This window comes from Notamacropus eugenii, chromosome 7 (assembly GCF_028372415.1).
Source record: "Notamacropus eugenii isolate mMacEug1 chromosome 7, mMacEug1.pri_v2, whole genome shotgun sequence".
NCBI classification, from domain to species: domain Eukaryota; kingdom Metazoa; phylum Chordata; class Mammalia; order Diprotodontia; family Macropodidae; genus Notamacropus; species Notamacropus eugenii.
Window position 1 is genome coordinate 117,450,129 of NC_092878.1, and position 23,817 is coordinate 117,473,945.

The following is a 23,817-nucleotide window of genomic DNA, read 5'->3' on the forward strand; positions in this document are numbered from 1 at the left end:
ATTCAGATAATAATGCTTAGTACTCAAGGGCAGATGGCATTTATTGCTCAAGCAGAATTAACTTAGCTCCTACTATGATGCTACAATACTAAGTATTAAAGCCTTTCCCCTACATGAATAGTCTTTAAGCTAATACTGTCAATTACATAGCAGGAAGCCTGGCTTCAGTGGATTGATTTTTTCCTCCTACCACTGGGTAAATCTGAAAGGCCATAGGGCAAGGCAAGACTAAGGGGCTTGCTATACCACACTTACCACAGCTGTGAGCACAAAAAGTGGGGTGTACTGGCTAAAGGCAGCAGCCAGCTTACAGGCTGCTGCTGCTGACAGCAAATGATGATCAAACTCTCTGAGAAGGTTCTGCAAAACAACGGAAGAGACAATAAGACTTAGACACCCTCTCGACCTGGAGTGAAAGTGAGTGGTAGTGTGCTAAACAGCTCTGCTCAGGATTCACACTTCGGTTTCCAAATCTTGGCTCTCCTCTCATCTACAATGAAAATACACCAGGAAAGAGGAATAAGGGAGCCTAGGATTCCAATTTTCTGTATAGCCTTCCTCCTTTCTTCCCTTTCCTTTCTTTCCCTGACTCTCTCTCTTCCCAAAGTGAACAGGATTTCCCTTATAACTTTTTAATAGAATCATCAACTCACTGATGATTAGTGCATATTTATTGGCAAAGACATCATTAGCTTGTGATTTAATAGCAATTAGGATACTAGTAGAATGTGAAGGGCAAAAGAGGACATTTTTTTCAGTTTCTATAAACTGAGTTCTATCTGTGTAAATGGAGTTAAAGACCTAGTAAAAGTTTGATAGAAGGGACTGCTTTGTTTTTGCTTTTAAATGCAAAGTACTTGGTACGGTGGCTGGTACATAGTGGCGACTTACATTTATAGCAGCTTTTTTTGTGTGATGACAAGGAACTAGAAACTGTGGGGATGCTCATCAAATGGTGAATGACTGAACAACTTGTGGGATATGATCATGATACTACTATACTATAAGAAGTGATGAACTTGTTGATTTAAAAAAACATGAATAGATTTGTATGAAATAATGAAGAGTGAAATGAGCAGAGCCAAGAGATTGTTGCATATAGTTAGCAGCAATATACTTTTAAGAACAACTTTGAGTGCCTAAGTCATTTTGACTATTATAAATACCCAAATTAACTTCAAAAGATCTATGAAGATTCTATCTGCATCCAGAGAAAGAACAGATAAGTAGAAGTATGTATAGAATGATTTTACACACACACACACACACACACACACACACACACACACACACACACACACATATACTTATTTGTGTCTGATGATAGCTATCTCTAGGGTGAGGGTGGAAGAGGGCAGAAAAAAAGGAAAAAAAGAAAGTTACATAATTTTCTGATATAGTTAAAAGGGACAGCAAGTTATACATAATATATTTGCAATTTCATGGGCAATCTTCTTTTAAAAAATAAAATAAAAGTATAAAAAACGTCTCTTGATCAAATAAATAATGAAAGGGTGGTCTGGACTTCCCTACAAAGTAGCATTCTTGCTTTCTACAGTAAATGAAAAAGTTGATCTTCATATTGTTAATCTTAAAATTCTTAAATTGTCATCCTCCTTTAGAACATGATCAGGTAACTTTGATTTTACTATGGAATTTCATTATGGCACCTAAGAAGGACAAGAGACTAGAGAAAATGGAGGAAGAGCTTTAATTTTAGCTGGAAAATGTTAAAACTCTTAAACTATTCCTTTTTACCAATCTAACATACTCAATATGCAACCAAATTGTGTTTATTTTTAAAGAAGAAATTTTTTATAAAATTATTTTCTTCAGTATTCATATGAGAATTCCACATTCCTCCGGAAGGGAATTTCTTAACCCTTTCTCAGAATAATACATTTAAAAGCATTAAATAAAATACATAGGATTACAAAGGATCCAATTATATTGAATAAAGATACATGCATATTTGTACCTATACAATAGCATTCAGAACTGGTTTAACAAAAAGGCAAGGGAAGGGAAGTAAACGAAAGGGAAGGAGCCAGTAAAACCCAAGTCAACTGGGTATCTTTTGGCCATCCAAATTTACCTTCCTTTGAAGAGGAGAAGGAAGGAGAGGGGGAAGCAGACGGGAGAGGAGGAGTTGAGTTACCCAGCTACCTGGGTCCCCATTCAATCAGCTGCATCTACTCACAGGATTGTGTTCGTCTGTTGCTGGAGAAGACCGTGCCATCAGAGAAATGCATCTTAGGTTTTAGATGAAATGTATCGTAGCAATTCTTCATACTGCACTGGCTTAGTAACCACTTTCTGTAAAAGCTAACTAAGTCTGCTTTGCTAAATGTTAACAGGGAACAAACTAATGGAGGTTTCTGATTGACAGTACTAGAAACTCACCCCCTCAGATTTACCCCTATGACCCTTAGGGAGAGGAATAGTCAGCCACCTTCTAAGGGCTCAGTCTGACAGTGCTAGTACTGGTTGGGTGAGTATGCCCAGAGGGGATCCTATATTTATCCCCGTGCTTATTAATTTTAATTATATAATCCCCTTATACTGATGTAATAATATTTGCTTAGCCTTTCCCCAACCATGGGATATTAAAGTCATTTCTCACTTTTTTCAATTACAAATAATGTTGCTATGAATATCTTTGAATAGACAGCTACTTTTTCATTTTAATTATGTTCTTGGGATACATTCCAAAAACAAAAGTCATTGGGTCACTTACTTTTGTAGTTTATCATGTTCAGAAAGATTCTACCACTTTGCAATTCCAACAACAATATATTACTCTACCTGTTTGTTCACAAGTCCACCAACATTGAATTTTGTTACTTCTTTGAATTTTTGTCAAGTTGATAGGTTTGAAAAGGTAACTCAGTAGTATTTTAATTTTCTTTCCTTTGTTTATTAATGAGGTTGGGCAAATATACAAGTGATTACTTATAATTTGTGTTTTGTTTTGTTTTTTGGTATCCTTTGACTATTCCACCTAGGTTTTTGATTAGATAAAAAATGCAGGAACCAATGGAATTTTTGTAAGTTATTCCATTCTTTAACATGTTTGAGATAAAATGATAATTACCAGGGTAATTTGAGGGTTGTTTTTAAATTTTTCATAATCTTTCTTGCTCATAGAAACAAAGATGTCTGCCAATATACCCAGCGATGTAGCAATTCCCTAGAAAGAAAAACAAAAGAAGTGAGGTGTTTAGGGCTGATTGTTGTTTGTGTTTCTGGCTTGACCTAAGAAGGGTATCCTATAATATCAACTGAGCCCTCTCTGTACTCAGTCCTCTTAAAAATTCCAGTAGCTTAGCATTAGGAGTACTTTTAAAGGGAAGGCTACAATCACCATGGTGAAGTGGGTTGAGCAGTCAGGAGAAGTAAATTCTGATCCTGACTCTACCATAAAACCACTTAGTGACACTGAACAAGTTACTTTAACTCTTTGTTTCAGTTTTCTTATGTGTAAAATGAGAGTGATTATGAAGGTCCATTTTCTCTCCCATAGTCTATTCAGGATACCTGAGGGCATGTGGATTTACCAAAAGCATTGACATTTCTTGGTAGTTCCCTAATTTTCATTGAGTTATCATTCTCATTTTCAGTGTTTCTAGACAATAGGAAGTGCCACTTATTTAAAAAAAACGAACCCCCTCCCAAACTATGTTATAACAGGAGGCTATAGATCACAGAACTGGAAGAGACCTTAGAGCCACCTCATTTTACAGACAAGGAAACTGAGGCTCAGAGGAGTTAAATGATTTGTGTAATAAAATGCAAGTAGCAAACAAAAGAGGCAGGATTTGAATTGAAATCCTCTGATTGCATAATTTCCATTTAGATAGTATTTTATCTATAGGCGTGAGGTGGAAGAGTGGATGGAAGGCCTTTTGGATTAACACCTTTTCTTTTTCTGTTAAGATTTATAAATTACACACCATAAAACACTATTGGATTCATAGGATCTCTCCATCATTGTGTACTTTCTAAATTATTCAATATTAATAATGCATACTATTTGGGAATGTTTGTGAAATGTCTTGATATATTAAAAAGAGGTCCTCAAAGAAAAAGGTTGGGAACCATTATCTTAGGATATTTTAGAAACTAAAATAATAACTTTACATATATCCAAATCAGGTGCCTTAAATTCTTCTGGAAGTGGGTAAGATAAAAATCCTGAGTAAACAAATAAAATTTAAGTAGGTAGCTTTAGAAATGCAATTTGCTCAAGATTTAACAGTGAATTAAGGTAGAACCAGGCCCCAAAGCACGCTTCTGTATTGTGCCTGCTACCATCATGCAGAGGAAAGATAAAATTAAAATGATGTAGGCAAATGAAATTTATGCTTTAATCACTTTTAAGGTGAGGGAAGGGAAAGGGGAGAGAGAGAGAGAGAGAGAGAGTGAGAGAGAGAGAGAGAGAGAGAGAGAGAGAGAGAGAGAGAGAGAGAGAGAAGGAGAGGGGGGCAGAATAAGGGAAGGAGGGAGAAAGGGATACACTAAGGTGGAGTAGAGAGAAAATAACTCACCTTTTTGTCTGGCTGAGGAAGTTCCAAATACCCTATGATTGAAGCCCAAATTAATTCTGCAGCTTCATACCACATTCCTGAAATAAAGTAGATCAATAGTTAGCAACCATCTAGGCTTCCTTGATGTAAAATGCCTTTGAACCTCCTTTTAAAACAAGAAAAAAAGAATATTCATTTTATTGATACAGAGCTGGGTTGAACTTGCAGGTTAATTATATTTAACAATCTGTTTTTGACATTTGGTTTATATTTATCCTTTTTCAGACTTATAGGAAAGTGGGCAAGAGTAAGCAAGAGCCCTGGATTTGGAATCCAAGCACAGTAAGCTTAACTCTGGGCTTTGTCATTTAACTCCTTTGTCGTTCAGTCATTTCAGTTGTATCTGACTTTTCATGACCCCATCTGGAGTTTTCCTTGGCAAAGCTACTCGTGTGGTTTGCTCTTTCCTTCTCCAGCTCATTTTACAGATAAGGAAACTGAGGCAAACCAGGTGAAGTGACTTGCCCAGGGTCACACAGCTAGGAAGTGTCTGAGGCCAAACTTGAACCCAGGAAGGTGAGTCTTCCTGATTCCAAGGTCAGTGCCTTATCTACTATGATGCCCCACTTAACTACTTTAGGTCTCACTTTCCTGAAAGGACTGGTTGAAATGATCAAAGATACCTTCCAGTTTTAAACTATAATCCTATGACATTCTTCTGCTATCAAAACTACTCTTGGATTTGAAGTTAGAAACTATTGACAGGCATATCATCTCTCTCAGGTCAATAAGGTTCACTTCTGTATATACTGAGGTAAGGGCTAACTGAATATTAGAGCCCTGAATTTTATGAAGCTCCAAAGAAGCTGATCTACAAATAGGCAGTGATTTTGTCACTAAGAAAGTCTAGTCTTGTTATGAATCTTCAGGGCAATGGAGAGATGTGATCCCTGAATACAAGAATAACTCTTTCTTACAACGTTATATTTATGTCCAATTATAATGTTTTATTAAAGACATTGGGCAGCTAGGTAGAACCATGAATAGAGCACTGAGCCTGAAGTCAGGAAGACTCATCTTGAGTTCAAATCTGGCCTCTAGACATTTACTAGCTGTGTGACCTGGGCGAGTCATTTAACCTTGTTTGCCTCGGTTTCCTAGTCTGTAAAATGAGCTGGGGATGGAAATGGCAAACCATTCTAGTGTCTTTGCCAAGAAAACTCCAAATGAGTTCACAAAGAGTAGGATGTGACTAAAATGGCTGAACAGTAACAAAAAGGGTTGAGCTTAGAACTATGATTTCATGAGTTGGGGGAACTCTTGAGTGAGGAAACTTCCTCTATCAGTGTAGGCTGGCACCTTTCCTCCAGTTTATTGTCTTAGAGTTGACTAGTGCACTTTCTATTGCTTACATATCCTAGAGATATTATGTGACTTACCCAGGCTCACACAGTCAGTGTGGATCAGAGGCAGAACTTGAACCCAAGTCTTTCTGCCTTTGAGTTTGGTTCCCTATCCACTATATTACAATGCCTTTTTGTTTCAATCTTAAAATTATAATGTTGAAATATAACAGGTTAAAAATTCTCTTTGATCAAGACCTGTGGTTACATTGGTGTAGGGCACATTGTCTGGAGTGCACCTAGAATAAATTCGATCGAACACACATTTATTAAGGGCCCACTATGTTCCCGGCACTGGGCTAAACAGGTTAAAACGTGATTGGGGAATATTTAACAAAATAAATAAAAATACAATAAAACATAGATAATGTTGAGATATGGATTTCTATGTTGATATGCCACTATGGGAATCTTTATGGAGTTTAATGGCTCCCTCTTTCTATTTGAATTTGATGTCACTGTCCTTCTTGGGAGGAAACTCTGTCTTCCAATGAAGAATGCATTTGCTTTACAACATATAATCTTCGTTGCATGGGGCACTGAGAAATTTAGTGATTTGCCCAGTGTTACATAGGCAGTATGTATCAGAGGTGAAACCTGAACCCAGGTCTTCCTGACTCAGAGGCTGGGTCTCTAGTCATAAGGGGCAGCTAGGTGGTGGTGCAGTGGATAGAGCATCAGTGCAGGAGTCAGGAGGACCTGAGTTCAAATCTCACCTCAGACACTTGACACTCACGAGCTGTGCAAACTTGGGCAAATCACTGAACCCCAGTTGCCTCCTCCTGGGTCATCTCCAGTCATCCTGATGAATATCTGGTCACTGAATTCAGATGGCTCTGGAGGAGAAGTGAGGCTGGTGTCTGCACAGCCCTCCCTCACTCAAAACAAAGTCAAGTGCAAGTCATGTCATTATTTCTCTGATGGCATGGTCTTCTTTGGCAACGAAGGATGAACACACCCTCTAGTCTCTCTGATTAGTTTGCAATTATTATTTTATTCATATTACCCTTTTAAAAAATAACAATTTTTTAGTATGATGTCCCACAGGCATCTAAAACTCAACATGTCCACAACAAAACTCATTACCTTCCCCCACCCCCAAACTCTCCACTTTCTCCATATTCCCTATTTCTGTTGAAGATTCCATCATGCTTTCATTCACTCAGATGGAAAATCATTGCATCCTTCTTAATGTTTACTTTCTCTCATTTCATATAGTCGATCATGCTAATGTTTCCAAATCTTGTAAATTTTACCTCGACATCATCTCTGACATCCATCCCCTTCTCTCCATTCACATGATTACCACCCCAATTCAATGCCTCTAGCCTGGGATACTGCAGTAAAACCTCCCCGTTGCTCTCTCTGCCTCAGCCTCTCTTTTTAATCCATTCAACAACGTTGTTTCCAAAAGTGATATCTACATATATGATGTAGAGATATAGCCTTGTTACTCCTCTCCTCAATAAACTCTAGCTCCTTCTTATATCTGTACTCTCAAGCACAAACTCATGTGTTTGATATTTAAAAGTCTTCTCAACCTGGTTCTAGCTTGCCTTCCCAGGTATCTTCACACATTCTATGATCCAAGAAGACTGGTTTTCTTGATATTCTTCATCCACAATTTTGATTTTTACCTATAACCCTCCATTTTCTATCTCTTTTTACCTCTACAAAGGCTGCCTGCCATCAGACCTGGAATACACTCCATCCTCATCACCCCTTCTGAGAATCTCTATGTTCCCTCAAAACTCAGCTCAAGAACTACTTCCTTTAGCCACTAGAGGCAGTGTGGTGGTTCAGTGGAAGAGCTGAGTTCAAATTCTGCCTTGCTATCTATGTGACCCAAGGAAACTCATTTAGTCTCTGCTCCAGTTTTCTCATCTGCTTAATGGGGATAATAATAGCACCTGTCTCACAGGGCAAAATGAGATAATATCCATAGAGCACTTTGAAAAGCTTAAACCGTTATATAAATGCAATAATACTATTATTGTTGTTATCTCTTATGTGAATTTTCCTTGCTCTCTCAGCAGCTAGTACTTCCCACTGGAAATTATCTGTTTATACTCAAAACCGTAAGTGTCGTTTCTCCCAGTAGAACATAAACTCTGAGGAAGGAACTGTTTTATCATGTTTGTCTTTGTATCCCTAGTCTCTGGTACAGTACCTGTCACAGAGTGGGTGCCTAATAAAGTGCTTGATTGATCAGTTACGCCCATTAGAGTTCCATTAATTTTTTAAAATTGCTTTTAAGGGGTTGTTGCTGGAAGGATCCAGATTAAGTACTGTTGAAAATAACTGTAAGTACAGTGTTCTATACTCCTTGCCATAGAATCACATCTAAGTTCCATAAGGACACTTCTGAGCAGAGGATAGGTACAGATGTTATGGCAGATTTAGAAAAAGCCATTACTATTTCACCAGAAAGCCCTACTGACAGTGAAATGTCAGGCAGTAGAAAATATATTGAGAGCAAAATGCTCTCTCATTAAAGGTAACCATGGGTATATTTTTCTTTATATCATCAAATGTATAAAAACTTAGCACACTGCCCCACTAATCTTCACAATATCCTTGGAAGGGACAATGACTCTTTTTTCATGTGGGGAAACCAAATTCAAGACTTCTTGACTATTCAGTGGGAAAGTTTCCAGTGGAGTGTCAGTTTAATTATATACAGTCTAGTAGTCAACACTAGAACCATAACTAGAAAAACTGAGGGATTTTCCTGAAGGTTTCAATATGTATGTATATGGGGAAACCTTTCCCCTATCTCACCTCCAAGGTCTTGTCTATTTCTAGGGCAACCCTTCCCCAGGGTCAGCAGGTTAGATGGCTCCCATAAGAGGGCAGCTTTTACCACCAGAACATGACAGTCTGAATCTCATCTCTTTTGGTGCGATTGAACCTTCAATTCAAGTGTCCTCTGCACTGCTACATCCCATTACTGCCCCTGCTCGCCCAACTGTTTTCACTTGATGTGAAAATATTCAGTGATGACTCTGCTTGGAAAGCAGCTTGGTATGGATAGAGAAGTGGATTCAGAACTGGGAGTACCTGGGTTCAGGTCCTACCTCTGACCTATACTGGCTGGCCAAGTGTCCTTGACCTTTCAGTGGTCTAGGTAATTCTCTAAGACTATAAGTTGCAAACAAGATTCCTGCAATCTGCATTAATAGAAAGAATTCCTTTATCTGGGAATTCTCTCCAAAGATGAAATCAAGGGTCTAGATTCTATCCTTATTACTGACTATTATGATTTATAATATAAAATAAATATAATAGAGTATGGATAAGTTATTTTTTGTAAATTTTTTCTGGGAACAATGTATGGCTTACCTAGCTTCTGTAGGATTTGCCCTCTGATTTGTATACAGACTGACTGGACAAGGATCTTATCACTTTCCTTGTTATACTGCCATGTACCTGAAAAGAAAAGGGAAGAAAGAAAGCGAAGCATGTATCCCTCTGAATGGCTATTTAAATTTATTTATTTATTTAAACATTAATTAAAAGAAAAATTTTGAGCTCCAAATTCTCTCCCTCCCTCCTGCCCTTTCCCTACTCATGGAGAAGGCAAGCAAGGCATATTTCCATATTAGCCATATTGCAAAAAACAAACAACAAAAAGCAAGAAATAAAAAGAAAGAGAAAAAATATGCTTCAATCTGCACTTAGAGTTCATCAGTTCTCTCTCCAGAGAGGTCCTGGGTTCTTTGGAATTGTCTTGGATCATAGTATTGATCAAAATAATTGTCTTTTATAATCGTTCATCATTAGAATATTGTTGTTACTGTGTATAATGTCCTCCTCACTTCACTTTGCATCTGTTCATACAGTTCTTCCCAGGTTTTTTCAAAACCATCCTGCTCATCATTTCTTAGTGCACAATAGTATTACATCACAATTATATACCACAATTTGTTCAGCCATTCCTCAATTGATGGGCATTCCTTCAACTCCAATTCTTGTCACCACAAAAAAGAAATGCTACAAATATTTTTGTACATAGAGTTCCTTTGCCTTCGATCTCTTGGAATACAGACCTAGTGGTAATATTGCTGAATCAAAAAGTATGCACAGTTTTATAGCCCTTTGGGCATACTGAGCTCTATTAAAAAACAAACAACTAATCTGATGAAATTTTTCATTCTTATATATCAAAATGATTTTTTTTGCGAATCACATGGTATGTACTCTTTATTTTGTAATTCTTGTGATTTTGTGAATTATGAATTTCTTTGTAATTCTTCACTTTTGGTGAAAAGTCACCTAAGGCAGAGACATCCACTGTTTCCCCAGAGTAAGCTCTACATTCAATTTCATGAAAACTTTAACATTACTAAGGGTTAGGGCAATAGGGGGTGGAATGAGAGAGGGGCTGAAGGTGCAGTCAAAGATGTCCATGCTGCAAACTGCCTGACTGCTGCCAGAGACTGATGGGAGGGACCCAGAGGGAGCTGTCCAGATAAAGTTAGAACTTCAGAAGAAATTGGAGGGAGTGGAGAGGGTGTCAATCACACTGGACCAGGGGTAAAGCACACATCAAAACAAAACAGTGCAGAAAAATGAGAGAATTCTTTATTTCATTTGTCATCTTTTTACGTCACTGGGTGCCAAACTATTGTAGCATGAATTCCATGCCTCATTTTGCACTAATTCCTTCTGGTGCCTTGGTGTTCCTGTTGCTGCTTTTGCTTCAGACACACTATTTGTGACTCATCTAATTCTTGAGCTTGGTCTGTTGACATCTTGATTCTGATAGCCCTTCTTGTATAGAAACATCTCTGCCTCAACCTCTCCACCCATATACCTCCCCAAACCAGAGAAAACTAGAGTAGTATCTTGGACATTATTCATCTGCAGCCTTCTGGGATATGATATGTTCCCCTTTTCCTCTGGAAATGCCCATGTAGAAGGCATGGCAGCTGCTGCCAATGTTGAAATTGACTAGAGAAGGAATCAGTGATCTAAGATCACAGCAATATAGATTTCCTATGGTCTCAGCCATTAAAAAGTGATTCTTCGCATCTAGGTTCTACATGTAAAACACATGGTAGCTAGTTGATATGAATGTAAGATAACTGTGTAAGAATGTTGTCCTTGGAGTCAGGAAGACCTGAGTTCAAATCCTGCATTAGAACCCTACTAACTGTATGAACCGAGGACAGTCCTTTAACCTCTCCCAGCCTCAGTTTCCTTATTTGCAAAATGAAGATAATAATAGATTCTACTTCCCAGCGTTGTTTTGAGGATCAAACGAAATAAAACATGTACAATGTTTTGCAAACCTTAGGGTACTATGTAAATGCTAGCTATTATTATATGGTTAGATTTTGAAAGAAATATTTTCTAAAAATGTACTTTAATTAAAATTCTTAAATAGTTAAATTAAATGGAAGAACTAAATTGTTGGGTTTTTTTTAAATTAAAAGCTACACGTTTGGTCTTAAAACATCCTGTTCCTAGCAACAGTTTCTTCTGAATTTCCCTTCTAAAGTGGTTTCTAATCACTTTCAGAGGTTTGAGTCCACTTTTAAAATATTATTCAGTTAGATCATACAGTGATATTTAGGGAAGCACTGGATACCCCATTTTCAAAACAAGGAAAAGGAAGACAAAAAAGAATAGTTACTATAGTTAGTGCTGTACTAAGAATTAACCCAAAAGCTAACATTAGAAGTCAATGTAGCTAATTTCTAATACTTTGCAGAATATGTAAGAGTAATTGTTTCTTCTAAAATAGAAGTGTATCACACTGGGAGTAATCACAACTTTTTTTTTCCTTTGGAAGGGGGAAGGCAAGACAAATGGGGTTAAGTGACTTGCCCAAGGTCACTAAGTGACAGCTAGTAAGTGTCTAGCATCTCAGCTAAGTGTCAAGTGTCTCAGGTTACATTTGAACTCAGGGATGGTGCTCTTTTCACTGTGCCACCTAGTTGCCCCATGTAATCACAGTATGAATGTACATTTATTTACCTGTTGCTCCCTTGTTGCTTATAAGGCTGCTTAGGATATATTCAGCTTTCAGCAGTTTTCCTGAAAAGAGACAGCAAAATTCCTATCAATTCATATTGAAAGGAAAATGTAGTTCAGGTTCCAAGATCATATTAACAGTACACTGATATGTCCTTTGGGATCATTCTCATTTTCCACGTTTAAGTGAATAAACTTTTATGCTATGAAAAACTGGAGAAAAAGTTATCTATTGCCATTTGCAGCAGAGAAGCCATGTAATGGTATATATTTCCAAGTGGAGAAAGGGCTTGGGGGGGTGTGTGTCAGTGAAGGGTAAGGTACAGTGGTATACTTGGAAATATTTGAAATATTAGAGAGTTGCTGCTGTTCAGTCATGACCGACTTCATGACCCCATTTGGCGTTTTGTTGGCAAAGATGATGTAGTAGTTTGCCACTTCCTTCTCCAACCCATTTTACAGATAAAAGAACTGAGGCAAACAGGGTTAAGTAACTCACATAGCTAGTAAGTGTCTGAGGCCTGATTTGAACTCAGGAAGATAAGTCTCCCTGACTCCAGGCCTGGTGCTCTATCCACGGCACCACCTAGATGCCCTCTTCTCCAAACCCTGTAATGAGACATTATAATTTGACATAAATATAATATGGGAATGAGCTATTCTTGTGTTTAGGCATCATTTCTCAAGATACTTAACAAGACTCGATTTTCTTAGTGGCAAAATTACTGCCTTTATTAAAGAGGGCATGATATGGCACAGGACTTGGACTGGGCATTCAATGCAACACATTTATTAACAGCCTTTTTACAAGGCACTTTGGAAAAGTCAAGAATAGATACAATACAGATACTGTTCTCAAGGAACTTACAATCTCATGATAGGGGAAAAATAAGAACACTACATTGTGATGCAAAGCATGGTGTAATCGGTGAAGGAAAGGTATTATGAGAAATCAGAAGAGTCAGAGATCCATTCAGCAAGGGGGTGAAGATAGAGTCAGGCAAAATTTCAAAGTGAAGATGGGCACCTAAATTAAATCTTGAAGGAAGGGAAGAATTTAGAGATTGAGGAGGGAGAGTGTCTATGGCATGGATAATGGAGCCAAAGTACAAGTCTCAAGTATAGTCTCTAAGACTTACTAATTGGGGCAAGCCACACAACTTCTGTGATCTTCAGTTTCCTTAGTTGTAAAATTGGTAAGTAGTGCCTACAATATAGAATTTACAATGTAGGAGAAAGAGCATAAAATCAGTAGAGTTGAATTCAAACCTCTACTCTGATGCTTATCCTCTCTGTATGCTTGGGCAAGTCATTGAAATTATGTGGGTCTCAGTTTCTTCATCTATAAAATGGGGTTGGAACTAGATGGTCTCTGAGATACCTTCCATTTCCAAGTCTGAATCAATGGTTCTATATTTCACAGTATTGGTTTGTTGTTGTTATTTTTTTTATCAGAAAAGCACTTTATAAACCTCAAAATACTCTATAAATATGGTTTATTATTCTAGACAGCTAGCTGATACAGTGGATAGAGTGCTAAGCCTAGAGTCAAGAATACCTGGCTATTGATACTTATTGCTAGGCAAGTCATTTACCTTCTGTCTTCTCAGTTTCCTCATCTGTAAAACGGAGATAATGATAGCTCCTACTTCTGCGTGTTGTTGTGAAACTCAAATGAGATAATATTTGTAAAGAACTTAGCACAGTACCAGGCATACAGTAGGTGCTTAATAAACTCTTGTTCTTCCCCTCTCCTTCCCCTTAAAGCACTGAAAGCATTAGCTGGATTCTAGGAAGGAACTTTCTGTTTTACTCTTCAATAGAGTTCGATTTGAGTAATTGAGGTTTCCAAGGGTAGGGACAATATTTTTCCTTTCTTTATATCCCCAGTACTTAGCATGGTACCTGGCACAGGGTAAATGTTTAATAAATGCTTATTTATTGAAACAACAAGGTGGCACAGTGGAGAGAGTGCTGGGCCTGGAGTCAGGAAGCCCTGAATTCAGATCTGATCTCAGACACTTCCTAGCTGGGCAAATCACTTAACCTTGTTTGCCTCAGTTTCCTCATCCATAAAATGAGCTGGAGAAGGAAATGGTGACTCCTCCAGTATCTCTGCCAAGAAAACCCCAAATGGGGTCATGAAGAAGTGGAAATGACTAAACAGCAAATACCTACTGCAGGTGTAGGTATTAAAATAAAATGACCCTGGATCTTACTCATCAATAACTAGGCTGCCTATGCTATTCTTACAGAATTCAAATATAAATAAAATTGATTCCCTAAAATGCTTATTGTCTATTGTTACCATCATTCCATCTTCCCTGATCCCTCTGGTTAGAGCAACACAACTACTTCCCAGAGTTGTTTTGAAGGGTCAAATAAGATAATATTTGTAAAGCCTTTAGCTCAGTACCTGGCACATAGTAGGTCTTAATAAATGCTTGTTTCCTGCTTTCTTTCCTTCCAATTAAGGTAGTTTGCTTTTTGTTCATTTCTGTGTGACCCTTATATTTCTGTTCTTGAGAATGAAAATAATTCAGCACACTTCAAAATAAGTCAAAGGCAATTTCAGTAATTCCAGTTTTAAAAACTTCCATTAAAAAATTAAATAACTGACCTCCCTCCTCCCACCTCACACCTCAAGCTAAATAGGTCAGCCTCATTTTTAGTTTGTCTTAAGAAGTAACAGGGGAGATTCCCCCCCTCAAACTTTAAAGCATCTTCAGGTAGAGCCCATACCCTGTGAGTAGTGAAAATATCAAGTTACTTGAGGGGACCTGTCAGCCGTATTGTTTGCATAGTCAAGTAACCCTATAGAAAAGAGACAGGGAGAACTCAGAGAAAATGCTAGAATTCTAATTTGCTTTTTAAAGTCTCTTGGTCTGAAGTATAGCAATTCAGATACCCCTGTTTGAAAGCAGCAGGACAGATTTGTTAGGAGACAAAAGCTCCAATTAGTATTTTCCACACCCTTTCACAATTTTCTCTACTACTGTTGGCTCTGAAACCCATTATGCCAGGGCTTTTGTGCTGGCAAGGGGTGGGTGGAAGGGCATGGAGGCACACATAAGAGGGGGTGGGGACTGGGATAGAGGCTGAACGATGGCACACTGGGAGCTTAGAAGTACCATCTTCCTCGCCAGACAAAATGCCTTCTCAAAAGTCAAGTGGCTTTTGAATGAAGTGGAATCAAAGACACAGCGATGGCTCAAGAAGCAGAGGTGAGCATGGCAGGAGGGAGAACTTACCTGTGTTGACTGAGATCCGGGCTTGTCGGATGACCACCTGTGGGGCAATTGGGATTGTTGGATGCAACTTGTGTAGGCTCTTGGCGACCTGCAGGAGTTTTCCAGAGGCATCAAGCCCATATAAGAACCGGTCCATCAGGAACACGAGAGCAGCTGCTGTTGTGAAATCCTTGACCAGGATGGAGGCTTTCAAGAATGCCTGGAAAGAACATGCAGAGAATGCAACTCACTGGAAAGAGTTAGAGAAGGTTAGAAAAGCCTTTAGAGTGGGATCCGATCTCAGGATCTCTCTTCCTCATATTTCAGTCTTTCTTTGACTGGACTTGGGATTTCACTGATGAAGGAACTCCTGGTGCAGAAACTCCCCTCACCCATGCAGACTGGTGCTCCCCTGATATCTGCAGTCATGCCATATCCTCTATGGCCAACACTTCCGTCTCTTCCCCACTAAGAAATTGGACCCCCAAGAACATCCCTGGAGCTATGATAGGCCAGCTCTGACCTTATCTCCCACCCTTCCAGGCCACCAAAGCACTCCCTTGACATCTCCAACTATGTCACCAGAGGTGGATCCCTCTCCTCCTCTTCTCTCCACTCCCAATTTCTATCTCTCCTTTATGATTTTTCTTTCCCCATTGAAGTGTAATTATTTGACAGCAGGGACTGTCTAGTATGGTATTATTTGTATTTCCAAACACTTAGCACAGTATCTGAAACTTCAGAAGTGTTTAATAAATGATCAGTCTATATCTATCTTCTATCATTATTCATCCATCTATTTGTCTGTCTTCTATCACTATTCATCTATCTATCTATCCATCTATTTGCCTACTTGTCTATCACTATTCATATATCTATCATTTATCTATCATCTATCTATCTATCTATCTATCTATCTATCTATCTATCTATCTGTCTGTCTGTCTGTCTGTCTGTCTATCTGTCTATCATCTATCACTGTTGATCTACCTGTTTGTTTGTCTGTCCATCACTATTCATCTATTTATCTGTGTGTTAGTCAATCTATCTATCTATCTATCTATCTATCTATCTATCTATCTATCTATCTTCTATCATCACCTTAGAGAGTTGCCTGCGTCACTGAGAGGTTGAGACTTGCCAAGGGTCACAGACACAAACATTATGTGTTAAAGGTGAAACTTGAACCCAGGTTTTCCCAGACCTGATACCGACTCTGTCTTCATTACTTCCTGCTGTCTCTCTTTTAGTCTACTTTAAAAAAAGTAAAGGAAACATGTTCATATCATTGACAAAAGAGAGGAGAGAGACAAGGAGACTAAGAAAAAAAGAAGTCACAAAAAAAGAAAAAGATGGGAGGGCCATGTGGAGATGCTCTACATCTGCGTGATGGTCAGTGTGTGTTTCCTATTCCCTCTGCTTCTCCATGGCCCCAATGCAGGTCACTCTATGGTGGTTTGGATAGCCATCAGTTGAATGTGCACCTGTAGGTAGCATACAGCTGGGGTATCAAATACAAATAGAAATATTTATATATAAGGATCCCTGGAGGCTGCATATGAACTTAGTTTTAAAATGTAATATTATCTACATTTTATTGTATCTTGACTTACTTTGTCAAATATTTTCCAGTTACATCTTAAGTTTAGGCTGTTCTCGGTAGGGTTTTGGGCAGCATGAGGCCCTTAGACCCAGGGTCTCACACCTCTGGTAAGTGGGTAGAGAGCTAGACTTGGAGCTGAAAGCCTGGGAATTCTGATTCAGTTTCTTCCTGGCTGAGTTACCTTCACCTCCTCTTATCTTGTTTCTTCCTCTAGTAAATGGGTATGCTAGCAACTACCTCCCAGGGTTGTTATAAGGATCAAATTGGATAACATACATAAAGCACTACAGGTGCTTACAGTTACTCCTCCCACATGGTGGGGGTTAGGGGCATGGTACCCCCAAGATATGGAAAATCTCAGTAAAATTTTTTGGCCCTCTCTTTGTTTCAGAGAAGTCCAAATCTTTTCTTTTTGTCTTACGGGATGTTTCCAGTACCTTACTGTGAAATTTGGATTAAGCATCTGGTCACAGGGTCTGCTGTCCTTCATGTCATCTGTGGCTTCTGCAAAACTTCTCAAAAATTTCCATTTAATTTTTATGCCGACTCTCAATATATTGAAACCACCCTGGGGTTTCCTGCAGGCAACAGGAAGGGAGGTTGTTGTTACTCAGTCATTTCAGTTGCATCGGACTCATCATGACCCCATTTGGGGTTTTCTTGGCAAAGATAATGGAGAGGGTTTTTATTTCCTACTCTAGCTCATTTTACAAATGAGGAAACTGAGGCAAACAGGGTTAAGTGACTTTCCCAAGGTCACACAACTAGTGAGTGTCTGAGGACAAATATGAACTCAATTCCTTTTTGATAGTGGCTCTAGGCCATAAATATTTAAGGCTGAAACACAAATAGTTTCAAGAGCTAAAATGAGGGGACTGCATCTACAAATTTGTTTGTGTGAGAGAATTTCAGCTACAACCTCAACTCCAATGTATTTATGCACACACACACACACACACACACACACACACACACACACACACACACACACACACACACTCCTGCCAGGAGCCATGACAGAAGATGGAAATATGAGAGAATAAAAAGAATTTAAGTTCTGTTCAGGCCTGGGTAGGCAGAGCCCTAACTCTCATATTTCAAGTCTATCATATTTTGTAAAACCCCCAAATATGCTTGTTTGCTTACCACTCATATGTGTTTGTAATCTCATGAATATGAATATTTCAGTGATGCATATTTTGACCCATCCCTATCTGACCATTCTGGGAGACTCTTACTCATGTTTCCCCCCCAGAATTTCACTCTGGAGAGTCCATCCAAAGTTCTGGAGACCGTCCTTCATTTGTTCTGACATTGGTAGGGTATGAGTGGAACACTAGCCTCTCTCTAGTTGTCATTCAGTCTTACTGTGTGATGACTAGTCCATATTCTCTCCCCATCTGATACTTTTCTGATAACGACTTTGAAACATTCCCTTCTAAATCCAAAGGGCTTTGATGACAAGGCCAGTCTATATTTTTATTTCTGCAATTACTTTAATTTTGTTTATTATTATTATTGGAATTAAAAGAATTTCATTATAAGTAAGTCAACTGATCAGCAATGGGAGTCAACTTTTACAGGTAACTTTATGACAATTCAGATAGGTCCACCTCAGCAGAAGAGGTTGATTCCTTGCACCTCAGTAAATTGTTTTAGTTTCAAGGAACAAGTTTTAGAATGTAAAATTATGGACTAAAATAAAAACCCAACGAGGACAGCTTTCAAAGGGATGACAGAATCTCTTCAGCTAAAGATCTGCTATCTCACTATTCACAGGGAATATCAAAATACAAGGAAGAAAGACATTGAAATTGGAAGCTGTTAATGGAAGAAAAAAGATTCAATTTTGTCATTGTTGGGTATTCCTGCAACCAACGGTGATCACGATACCTCTATAATCTAGCAGATCCTAGATGTAGAACTCTAGACCATTTAATTTAACTCAATTTTATTTTGTTTTCAGAAGTCAAAGTATTTATCAAATGTACTTTTGTACATGACCTTTTTAGGAACTCTACAGAAGTAATGTGTAACAGTAAACCTGCCCTCAAGGAACTTACAATCTGAAACAAACAATAGTCAAACAGACTCTACTTTTTGTTCCTTAGTTCCATTTGAAGTATCTAAGGGGAAGAAGTATTGGGGTGAACAGGATTGAAATTAAAGAGGAAAAGTGGCTGCCTATTCAAGTGACATACACTGAATGGGAAGTACCCATGAAATGTTGTTCAATTTAAGGAAGAAGATTGATGTAATACAAGAGGCAGCTAGATGTCACAATGGGATAGAACACCAGATTTGGAGTCCTGAGAACTTGAATTCAAATTCAAGCCTCAGACACTTACTAGCTGTGTGACCCTGAACAAGTCACTTAACCCTGTTTGCCTCAGTTTCCTCATCTGTAAAATGAGTTGGAGAAGGAAATGGCAAACCATGCCAGTATCTGCCAAGAAAACCCCAAATGGGGTCACAAAGAGTCAGATACCACTGAAAAGCGACTGAACATCTAGAATTTATCATTTACATAGTTCTTTAAGGTTCACAAGGTGCTTTATGAATATAATCTCACAATAACCCTGAGAAGAAAGGGATATTTTTATCCCCATTTTATAGTTGACAAAATAAGGCTTAATAAGAGAGGTTACGTGACTTGTCCAGAACTACAGAGTTAATGTGTAGCTGAGGCAGGGTTTGTACTTATGTCTTTGCATTTCAAGCTCTTTAGTTGTCTAGATTTGAACCAGGTCCTTTAACTCCAAACTGAGTGCTACCACAACACTCTGGTACTTGACAGTGTAGGGGCTGAGAAATTCATCACTCTGTGGTTAGTTGATAGATTAATCTCTCCAAATTTAAAGATGCTGGTCCTTGGACAACAGACAGGCAAGCTTTCCCTAGACTTATGCCCAAAGACTTTATGGTTCTGGCAGACCTTTCCAGAGTTGGTGATCCATTATTGTAACCTTCAGTAATCCAGGGTCACCTCCATACACAGTGAGGCATCACAGTAGCATGATAGTGAAGCAATGGAACAAAGTGTGTGTGTGTGTGTGTGTGTGTGTGTGTGTGTGTGTGTGTGTGTAAATCTTGTTAAATCAGACTACTAAGGGTGTCTACTGGTTTACCCTTTTCTCAAATTATAACAGTGGCAGAAAAAAGTTTGTATACAAATTCAAGTCTCATCAAAATTTTAATTTTTATGTTAATTTACATTAATTAATTTCAGCTCCAAATTTTCTTCCTCTCTCTTTCTGGCATCTTCCCAACTTATTGAGGAGACAAACAATGTCATACCCATTATACCCAATATACACCCATCATCAAAATTTTAAAAACAGAAAGAGTCCATTTCCCCCCTCCCCCAATCTCTATTGTACTTATCTCAGAAAAATTCCAAGACTCTTCACACAGAAATTCTTAACCTGGGGTTCATGGACCCCTCATGAGTCTGTGAACATGGATGAGAAAAAATCCATCTTTATGTTCAATAACTTTTGTTATTTTATTTGTGTCCTATTCTTGGCATCAAAAAAATTATTCTGCAAAAGGGTCTATGGGCTTCATCAGACTGCCAAAGGGTCCATGACCCCAAAAAGGTTAAGAATCCCTCCTCCAAGTTGTTTCCTACCTCTTCCCTTTTCTCCTTAGCAGCACTTAAGAAATGAACTGGCTAGGAAGAAAAATGAGAAGGCAAAGAAAAGTGAGCAGATTCCGTAATCTGCATCTGTTGAAAAGAGGACAGTTCTTGAAAAGGGATGTCTCTGTGTGCACGTGGGACAGGGCTTTGGGCTGTCCACAATGGAGGAATCCCTCTCCAGGCACCTGTAAACTGGCGTTGCAAGCACCCCATTCTGCATCCCCCATGAACATGCTCTATATTTTAGTGGAGAACATTGCCTAATCTATTTTCCCCCCTTTTACCCTTAATAGATTGGAGCACAAAAGCCTGAGAGAGGGTGACCTGGTTAACAAAAGGACCTTTGAGTTCCTTGGAAAAGTAGACGTGGAGGAGGATGGAAGGAATCCAAGTGGCCCTATTATTTCCACTTGCACTAATTAGACATTTTTCTGTCAGCTATTGAGCACTGCTGAGAGGCCAAACTCACTGAATTCATTTCTAAAGTGTTTACAGAAGTTTGCATCTGTTTGTGTCTTTTCAGGAGGAAAAGAAGCCCTTCAATAGCATTGTGGAAAATCTAAACGAAGCATCCCATTCTGGGGGACCTGGCATCCCCGCAGCTGCATCATTTAATTCTACTCAGTGCTGAAATCTCTCGCATCTCTCTCCAAAACCCAACCAATACAAAATGCAGAAAAGTCAACTTGGGAGAATCTTTTCTTCCCTTTTTCTTCTTTCCTTTCTCCCCCTCTCCTTTAAAATGGCTACATGCTGTGCACCACATACAGATTTTGGTGGGTATCATTCTTGCTGTTACACTCGGGTGTTCCTACCGAACACACTGAGAAATTAATACCCAAGTCTTTCATTTGCTGCCAAGAGAGAGGGTAGTAAATTCCTCAGCAGCAAGGCAGCCAAATACATCACCATCCTGGGAATTTCCACAAAATATTCGCTGGGGAGCACCCCTGACAGCAGGGAGAGAAGAAAGGAAAGGATGACAGGGTATGTTATAGGGAAGAACCACTAAAAGTTTCCTTACATAGTCAGATATTTCTGAGGCACTTACAATTAATTAAGTTGGCATAAGAGAAAGTCACATTTTCCAATCAAAATAAGATGAAAAATGAAAAATAAAACTGAGCAGTAACCTTTCTGATTCCATCTCTGCAAAATATCCATTGGACTATTTGGAGTTTGTCTCAGGGTCCCTTTTTTGTTTTGGGTTTGATTCTCTCACTGAGATCCTAGAAGAGTCAAAAACGTGGCCATTTTGTGGTGGGGAGGGCAAGGTTCCAGTATTAGCCTCTAGTTAAAAATGAATAGAAATTTCATCCTATTGCTTTAATTAGGAAGTTTTTATTAAAGGTCTAACTTTCAAAATTTCGACTGAATCCAGTTATGATAATAAGTCTAAGTGGGAATTCATGCGAAGAGAGAAAGAGAGAGTAAGAGTTTGTTGCCTCTTTAGAGAGAACTTTGCATGCACAGACATACAAGTGCATAAATGTCACGGCCACACACATATGCACAGATACCACATGTGCAGACACACATGCACATATGTCCGTAGGTATGCATGCAACATGCACCCACACCATACAGTTGTGGTTGCTAAATTTTTCATCAGTTTTCAGGTTGGGAAATGTAAGGGCTGTAATTGAGTTTCTGGCACAAAGGGGAACTCATGGCTGGGAAGCTGAGTCAGGTGGAGAAGGAATTAAACTCTGTGATGAGATTTCTATACACAGATGATTGAAGAAAACACTAGAGAGGCTTTTCTTGAGGGCTATTGCTTAACAGCGAGGGAGGGAGAGAAAGTGTGTGCTGTTTTCATGGTTTCTTGCATTAGTGTGCTAGCCCCTCCCCCCATTCCGCCTCAAGTTTGGGTCTCAGCTATGGGTTCAAAGCCGGGATGTGTTCATAGCAATGACAATGGCAGCTGTTCTCAAGGGGGGTTAGGGGAGCTCAGAACCGCAGCCATCTGGCATTGCAATTGGCAGAAGTGTAAAGGGAAATTATTTCTGCATAGCAAATTGGAAGATTGGGAAGGGAAGGCGGCTGAGGGGGAGGGGGTTTTGAGGTGAGAGCTGATGCTGTGGGACTTAGAAGAATAGACAAGTGAAATATTGATTCCAGCCTGCACAATTATGACCAAGATGAAACAAAACAAAATAGAAGAAGCAAAAGACAAACTGGAGAGAAAGAGTGGAGGAGGCCAAAGTGCACATGAGATTGGGTGTGAAAGGCTGAACACCCTGGAATGAATGTCAGAGAGAAAGACAAACAATCTGGGCCCAGGACCTAGTAAAACTCTCCTTGACTGTTGGTAGGATTTACTATTATTCCATGAAAAAAATATGGAAGCTTGAAATACTTTTGGAACTTAGTTGTAAGCTTTCTTTTTATCTCTAGGCTACCCTAAATACTCGTTTTGCCTAAAGAAAGTATTTCATGAAGTAGATCCTAATGGGGTCCAAAGACCTCTGGAGTCCCCAAGACCCTTTCAGGGGCTCTCTGAAGTGCAAAGGGATTCTAAGACCAAAAAATTTGAGAACTCCTGACATAGAAACAGAGAATAATGTATCTTAGAATTGGGAGGAACTCTAGAGCTCATGTAGTTCACATCATATCTAAAACACGAATCCCACTTGGCAGTGTCTGTCTTTTGCCTTCTCTATATGCCCAGCATTTAGCAATATGCCTAGCATATAGTAGGTGCTTAATAAGTGTTTATTACTTGACTACTTCCAGTGAAAATGGAAACACTCATCATCTCCTGAGTCAGCTGATTCTATTTTTGGACCACTCTGGGACAAAATTCTTTCTTATACCAAATCAAATCTGCCTCCCTATAGCTTCTACTTACTGATCCTAATTCTGCGCTCTGGGATTGAGAAGAATATATCTAATCTCTCTTCCATGTGGCAATGATGAAAAAAATTGAAAACAATATTGTGTCCCTTGTAAGTCTTTTTCCTGGATAAATCACCTCTACTTTTCCCCCCTTATCATGGCTCAACGTGACTTTAATTCTCCTCTTCCTTATTTGGATATCATTGAAACCAATGTCCGTCCTTAAATGTAACCCACAGAACTGAGTACAATATTCAAGATATGGCCAGACCAAAGTGGAATGTGACCGAATTCTGACCTCTTTTCTTAGAGAAACCATGCAGCCTAAGATTTAGTTAGGATCTTCAGCCTCTGCATAATTGTTGATTCCTATTTAGCCCACCACCCTCCTTATCTCCCCCTGGTTGTTTCACACAAACTTTTCTCCAGCCAGGGCACCTCCAAATTTCCTATATGCAGCTCAGTTTAGAACCAAGTACTGGACTTTATATTTATCTTAAATTTCATTTTATTAGATTTACTACTATTTACTTTATTAGATTTACTTCTATTGACTATTTAGATTTACTATTAGATTTACTTCTATTGACTATTTTTT

The 23,817-nt window shown here is 38.8% G+C and overlaps 1 protein-coding gene across 4 annotated transcripts in view; it reads right to left on the reverse strand.

The window, feature by feature from the left end:
• ALPK1 (alpha kinase 1) overlaps positions 1–23,817 on the reverse strand; it is a 153,256-nt gene that overhangs the window by 17,160 nt on the left and 112,279 nt on the right. For all 4 annotated transcript variants that reach the window (XM_072622687.1, XM_072622688.1, XM_072622689.1 and 1 more), the window contains 6 exons: positions 15,160–15,358; positions 11,912–11,971; positions 9,272–9,358; positions 4,548–4,624; positions 3,095–3,190; positions 256–360 (listed from right to left, as the gene is read on the reverse strand). In XM_072622687.1, coding sequence (XP_072478788.1) covers positions 256–360; positions 3,095–3,190; positions 4,548–4,624; positions 9,272–9,358; positions 11,912–11,971; positions 15,160–15,358 — 624 coding nt within the window. The remainder of the gene's footprint in view (positions 1–255; positions 361–3,094; positions 3,191–4,547; positions 4,625–9,271; positions 9,359–11,911; positions 11,972–15,159; positions 15,359–23,817) is intronic.